Source organism: Amblyomma mixtum, chromosome 1, assembly GCF_055824585.1.
Source record: "Amblyomma mixtum isolate Tamu chromosome 1, ASM5582458v1, whole genome shotgun sequence".
In the NCBI taxonomy this organism is placed as follows: domain Eukaryota; kingdom Metazoa; phylum Arthropoda; class Arachnida; order Ixodida; family Ixodidae; genus Amblyomma; species Amblyomma mixtum.
In genome coordinates this window covers 218943662-218951054 of record NC_143012.1, presented here as the reverse complement: position 1 = coordinate 218951054, position 7393 = coordinate 218943662, and the positions used below count along the sequence as shown (strand labels likewise).

The 7393-nt window shown below is 48.8% G+C and overlaps 1 protein-coding gene across 3 annotated transcripts in view; it reads right to left on the bottom strand.

Annotated features, from left to right (window-relative positions):
- Window positions 1-806: 806 nt before the first annotated feature.
- Window positions 807-7393, bottom strand: part of LOC149370925 (phospholipid-transporting ATPase ABCA3-like) — a 61254-nt gene continuing 54667 nt past the window's right edge. For all 3 annotated transcript variants that reach the window (XM_089563804.1, XM_089563812.1, XM_089563817.1), the window contains 2 exons: window positions 6829-6971; window positions 807-2560 (listed from right to left, as the gene is read on the bottom strand). In XM_089563804.1, coding sequence (XP_089419930.1) covers window positions 2292-2560; window positions 6829-6971 — 412 coding nt within the window. In that variant the 3' untranslated portion in view covers window positions 807-2291. The remainder of the gene's footprint in view (window positions 2561-6828; window positions 6972-7393) is intronic.

The window sequence follows — 7393 nt, the reverse complement described above, 5'->3', positions numbered from 1 at the left end:
TTGAACCCCCTTATTCAATTTTTTTTCATTTAATTAATGAATGACTATTATTTCAATATTAGTCATCTCCTATCACACAACGATGAATCATCGATCCCTAGACTCAAATTACCTTTTTTTTTTACGCAGCCCCCGATTATATCCGACACGCGGTACTGAGTACTACGCCGACGGCATTTCGACCTGCTGACCCGAAAGACGCGGCTTCGATACTGGCGAAATTCTGGAGGCCCGTGTACTGTGCGATGTCAGTGCACGTTAAAGAACCCCAGGTGGTCGAAATTTCCGGAGCCCTCCACTACGGCGTCTCTCATAGCCTGAGTCGCTTTGGGACGTTAAACACACATAAACCAAACACCATTTCGACCGAACGAGCTGTATACGCTTTCATGTAATAACGTCCTGGTAGCTGCGACTGAAGGAAAAATATAAAGGAAAATGCACGGGCCTGCCCACTGTGTCTAGGCGAGCCACAATCGCTACCTCGTGCAGACATAGGAGAGTTGAGAGAGACGCGAGAGGAAAGATTGAAAGACGCGCATCGCAAAACCGCGTCCGCCGAAGCGACGACGCCGGTTTTAGGAAGAGAGCCCCAGTCCCCACCCTATAATGGTAGAAGCAGAGCTCTTATAGTAGGATACAACTTTAAAAAAAGAACAACAGTTGTTAAGACTGGGCCACGGTCCGTGGTGTCCTGCATTACTACGCAAGAGAAATGCAACAGTAAACGAAATCACTTTTTTTTACTTTATTAAACAAGCCAGGTTTTGATATTCTAACGATACTACTTTTTTTGTGGAGAAATTATGTGCGCTGGTCCTGAATGTGTGCGGAGCTTTAATTCAACCTTAAGCTGTATCCAACTATAAATCCTACGAGTTGGCAAACTTCGCTTTAAAAAACAGGCTAGCCCTAGTAGCCACCGTACTGTAGCTTACGGATGTCGGTGCCATCTGGAAGCGGTCAGTAAAAGCTGTCGCCATTTATCGCGGTCAGCTTCTGAAAAGTGTTTTTCCTTGTGATACCTCTTAATTTATCTATAGGACTGTTATATCCATCGTGTTTTGTTGCTAATTCGCTTCAACGATTATTGTCAGGTGCATGGCTGTGCGTTTATCAACCATCTTGGAAGTCTGCAACTTAAACAGTTTGTTACTGACCACGGGCGCAGCGACAATCCGTAAACCCCCGAAGTTTGGATCAATCAAAACGCCACTTTTTAATACATGAACCCTCCGGAAAGTTTCGTGAATGGTGAGATCAAGGAACTTTGGTTAGAAGCGCCTGATGCTATTACTCCTGGATAGCTCTCACGTGCTTAGGTACAGATTACTCATGGATAGCTCTGACATGTTTAGACGGGTTCTTCGTACATGCGAAGAAGTTATGGCAGTGCACAGAGCTAGCCGGTTCGCCTATGAAATATGGTGGTTCCGACGGTCCCAGGCAGAGTCAGGGCGGAGATAGTGAAAATGTCTCGACAACACCAGAATTCACAAGTTATCAGGCAGTGGCTGAGATTGTGTTGGATCTAGCGCATGAGGACGAAACCGTCTGGCCAGTACGTGTTGTCCGTGAGTGCTGTCTGTGCGTGCGAGAGAGGATGGGGTTCTGGTAAGGGGCATTGGTTGAGACGCCGATCTCTACGGACACTGCTACGGATGATGTGCGACAAACTAGCACGCTATGAATAATGTAAACTTGACAGAAAAGAAGCAAAACAATCTTTCGAGGCACTAAGAAGTTAAGGCACAATGTTAAAACCGGACTAATGAGTACTGTCAGACGCTTTGCATACGCGTACAACACACGCCCGGTCCTCGTATCTAACACAAATGCAGTGTGTGGTGACGCAGCGTCCAGTTCGTCATGCTCGCGCACCAGCCACAAGGCATCTTTAAAAAACGAGCGGTTGAACAACGTTCCACTCCATCGCAATATGTACGCAGAGCCAAAGCGCTAAAGTAAGCTCTGCGCACGGTACGATTTACGACAGCACACAGGCAACGGGAATCCACACAAACGTTCTGCAACAGGGCTGTCATTAAAATCGCGTGGAACATCCAGCGCGCTCTCTTTGGAAACGCAGAAAGCCTCGCAGCGGCTGTGGGCATTCACTAACACCATAACACTCCGTGCAAACATTCCATGCACATGTAGCTCACTAGTCCACATGGCTTAGAAGCATCACTATAATCATGTAATTTAAACACTTAAAACATATGAAAATGCGCCGCTGAAATGTTCGATTGAGGCGCCTCTTCCACGGCACCAGCTGGTGGAGGCCACCGCTAGACCTGTCCCGGACTGGAGGACTGCGAAGGGCCGGGAGTCGAGCCGGTGGTCCGCTTGTGGCGCGTGAAATGTCGGAAGACCTCGGTGAGGCTGACGTCGCTGACGAGGTACTCGTGGATGAAGTTCTCGGCACGCAGTTCCTCCATGCCGCTGAAGAGCTCGTGCCAGGGCCTCGCCGGCACGATAAAGCGCAGCAGAGCGCCGGCCTGGCGTCGGCGCAGTCGGCAACCCGGGAACCGGGCCTCCATTGCCTCCAGCAGGGACTCTGGGTGCGTACAGTAAAGGTGCACCCATCATCACATGCGCGACACGAATTCCGTTGAGGGCGCCACTCGCTACACCATCGACGCACTCAAAAGCTACCCAAACTGCCAGCCTTGATCTAGTACTGTTGGGGAAACGAACTAAACCGCCTTGCTTTTGACACTAATCATGCTGGCAATGAAATAAAACCGTCTTTTTGGCGAACTCGTGCCCACAAACACCACAAACTGGCGGAGAAGCAAGCTAACTGGCTAGTCATTGTAAGAATGACCATCGGTTTCGCCATGCTCAGTTTGAAAAATTTTCTAACTTTTGAGGTAAGACACCTACAACACCTACGACAGAGTCGAACATCGTAGAAATAGTTTAACGTGGCTAAAATCACTGCAGATAAATCTAGTCGCTTCTCGGATGGCAAGCAGAGACTTAAGGCCGTGTTCCGGCGGCTTAAAACAAATCCCACGAAAAAAGGAAATTCGAGCTTCGCGGCATTAACACCCTTTAAATAAAATTGGTCCAATGTCTACAACGAAAACAAAGGTAATGATAAATACTATTAATGTAAACACAAGCATACATAAGCGCGCGTAGTACGGCTTGCGGCAGGAATGCGCGGCGCATCTCGTATGCAACCGGTCCATAATGGACGACTTCGTAGTGCAATTCTCCACGTCGTCGATGGATCTTGTATGGTCCGAAGTAATACCGCAGACTTTCACAAAGTCCGCAGTGGCTGATTTATGTGCACACCCACATGCAACTGCCGGGCTCGTACTGTCCCATGGTCGTAGGTCGCAGTGTCCGGCGTCAGTCCTCTGCTGGCTAAATGCGTAACCGGGTGAGCTGCCGACCCGCTTCTGTGCGCTGCAGGTAAGCGGCGGCGTCGATGTCTTCGTCAGCAACGTTACACAGCATTGCGTCGAGCATTGCTGTGGCCCCCTTACCGTATACGAACTTGAATGGCTTTATCTGCGTATTTCCTGCACCGCGGTGTTGTAGACAAGGGCTACAAATGGTAAAGCCTTGTGTTCATTGCCATCATACATGGCGAGAATGTCACCGGTAGTTTTGCTCAGCTAAACGTTAGCCGGTTATTTTGTGGGTTGTACGCCTTTGTCTTGCGGTGGCTCGCTTCGCTGTAGTACGGTATTGATTAGTTAGGTTGGGCAGTAAACGCAGGTCCCCTCTCTAGGATGTGAACCTCGGAGGCACGATGGCGAAGGAAGACGTTTTCGTCGAAGGATTTCGTGACATCAGCTGCGCTATCGCGGGACAAGGCTTTCGGTTCAGCGAAACGGGTCAGGTAGTCATTTGAAACTACTATCGACATTCACCGGATGTAGAGATTGGGAATGGGCCATAATCTACGGTAGATCTATAAAAATCTACAAGTGAAGTCTTGTTGGTGATATAATTTACTTTAAAGATCCTACCGGCTGCGCCGGCGTTTTGCGACGTTCAATGTCACGAAACGTCTTGATGCAGGGTGCGACGTTGGCGGTATCGAATTCGGTATAAGGTACGAGTAAACCCGTGATAGGCAGTTGTTAGTTCATCGTGCGAAGCTTGTACAATTTCCTCTCGAAAGCGTGCAGCGGCGACAAAAAAGCAGGTGGTTTTTTTAGGTGCAAAGTTTTTCACGCTCTGAAAGCAAAGGATGATATTCCACGCTTCAGCGGTGAGAGGCGATGAAGTATTTCCTTCAAAATATTCGATAAAACATAGCAGCTCAGTGTACGAGAGTTCCTTAATCCGCAAGCTCCAATATGCGAGGCGGCCCGAGGTGTCTGATATTGGCGTGCCAGCCCAATGCAGTCTGATCACTCAAGACCTGGAAAGGCATGCATATTGAGGCTATCATAAGACACTCCTTCACTGCGGATGATTAGCTCGCCTCATGCTTTCAGCTAAGAGCGGCTGCTGGCGTACGCTGCGATTCTCTAGCGGCCGTCTTTCTTGTATACCATAACGACGTCCATGCCTACGCATCCTGCGTTGGTTTGAATCGCGGTTTCGCCGTTTCCGTTGGAGTGTCAAAATACGGTTGGTGACCGTAAGCACCGTTAAAGTTGTTTGAGGTTTTCAAGTTGCGGAACTTCCCATTTTAATGGCACATCTGCACTCACCAGCTGCTTCAAGGGTTCGGCAATACACGAAAAGTTATCGGCAAGCCATCGGTTTTAAAGAGCACACCATCTCAGAAATATGCACACAGCTTTCTTTCCAGCCGGCTCCGGAAACTGCGCGTCAGCGCCTGTTTTCTACGGGTCCACGCGTACACCATCGTTGTCAACAATGTAGCCTAGAAACAGCACCTCCTCGTAAGTATGACACATTTCAAACTTCAAATTTAGCCCTGATGGCTTAATTGGCTCCACCGCTGTCCAAAGCATTTTCAGGTGATTGTCAAATTTCCTAGCTAAGGTGACGATGCCACGTAAGTATACAATACAGATTTGCTGCTTCAGGCCCGCGAATATTGATTCCATCAAAATCTGTAGCGTCGCTGCTGCGGAACAAAGTCTGAATAGCATTATCCTGAACTCGAAGAGACCATCCAGCGTGATAAATGCGGTCTCGAGCTCATTTATCGACTTCGGCCAGTAGTCGCTGCTGAGGACCATCGAAAAGAAGTACTTGGCGTCGCAAGGGTAGTCTGGGGTGTTGTGGATACGGGATAGAAGGAAGATGTGTTTATTCGTTAAGCTGTGGCATCGGCGTCGGCTATGGCTTTAATTGACGCAGAGCCGAAATTCACCGTCCGTCGTTACGAGGATTACCGTTGACTCTCGGGGGCTCCTTGACGGTTGAATGACGTTGTTGAGCAAAACTTCGTCCGCTTGGTTCCGGGTAGCTTTGGGTTTTCGCACTGTCACTCGGTAAAGACTTTGGTAGATCGGTTGGGCGTATTCAATGATTCGATGCGTGGCGAATCTTTGACGAGGATGAAAATCAGTCGTTGTAACATGAGATAGGCTGCGGATCCGGTCTCACCTGTGCTGGGTCAGGGCTAGGCTAATGTCGATGGTTGGCTCCGAGGTTTGGGTCAAGGTAGTCGCTGGCGACGGGGCTGAGGAGGCAAATGAAGCCTCGGTAATTTCTTTAAAGAAGGTGATGGTAGTGTCTTTCTTGATATGCCGGTGTTCATTGCCTAAGTTGGTCACGAACACTTTCGTTTGTCCGTCATGGAGGCTGGCAATGCCTCTTGCAATGCCGACGCCAGGCTCGAATAACAACGTTTTCTTCGACAGTACCCTCACTGTTTCCAATAGCGTCGACAACTACGGAGGCCATGATGCTTGAACGACGTGGCAGGCCTTCACATCATCATCATCCAGGACACTGAGGATCACATGATGTTCGAAGCCGGTCTTCGAGGTTAGGGCTTCGTCCATCGAAAGCGTGGTAAGTTTACATCGTAGGTCAATTACCGCTTGATGCTCAGTCACGAAGTTCATGCCCAGAACCATGTCGCGGGAACACTGCTGTCGAACTACAAAGCTGGCATGAAAAGTATGTTCGTTAATCGTTTCTCTCGCGATGCAAAGATGCATCCGACTCCCAGCGGTGGCTCAGTGGCTTCGGCGTCCGCCAGGTTAGCATATCCAAAAATCGGGGGCTCAATGCCGGCCGCGGCACGGTATTTCGATGGTGGCGTTATACAAAAACGGCCATGTTCTGTGAAATGTCAAAGCATGTTAAGAACTCACGGCGGTTTACATTAATTCGCAGCATTCCTCTACAGCATCCCCCATAGGTGATGTCTCGCTTCGGGACGCTTAAGTTCAGAATTTTACGAGAGGTTCTCCCGTGATGTTAATTTGCAGGCTCTCCCAGGTGGTCATAATTTTTTTGTTTTTAGCTTAGTGGTTAGCAGAGTGGGGAAAACGGTCTAACAGGAACACAATAGCCAGCGTCTATGTCCACCAAAGAAACATATACTAAGCATTACAATAGCACTTTATAACGCTATCGAATATCAGGACAAAGTGAATTAGAGGCCAGGCCCGGTAGGACAAAATAGCAGCAAGATACAAATGACTTTTTTTCAGTGATTGCTAGCCCATCCCTATCTACGAAAACGTTAGGTCACCGTTTCAGAAAACACCACACACGAAAAAGGCTTGTTCATGAAATTTGAAGACATTCCTGTTTGAGCAGTTGAGACCCCGTATTTCGGCTATTTGTTTTTTTCTCCCCTTTGACTCACTTTATGTTCGCACTACTTTTTGTCAATGAATGCGCATATAACAAAGAGTGAGCGCTCACGCGGGTTGGGGGACGCGCTTCGAGCCAGCACCGTGGCGCCGTGACCGATGCTCTCCTTGAGCTGCTGCGTGGAGCCGAGGCAGGCGAAGCGGCCGTCGGATAGGATGCCCACCCGCGAACACAGGGCCTCGCACTCACGCATGCTGCAGGAAAGATGCCACGACTTCGCGTGAATATCCAGGTGGTGTGAGACCACACAACTGCCAGAACGTTGAATCGCACCTAGTGCATTCAGAATGAGCATAGGAAAGCTCCGTATGGACCTTATAAATAAAGCAAACGCTTAACACTGCAGGCCTATGATAAAACCAAACGAAGTTTTAGAAAGTGCGTTATGTTCTGGCGCCTGTCTCGACAGTTGTATACGTCTGGGTACAAGGATCGTATGCAGGATGCATGCATGAGTTATGTTAGGAACGTCACGCTCGCCAGTCAGCTTGTCACATTATAGCAGTCACAACACAGACATGACTTGTCGAACTGAGGGGTATAATTAACCGCTCCCCGTCTCGTTTGCAACGACTACAATGCACTTTTGCGAAACGAACCGCGAATTCCTCTTGAA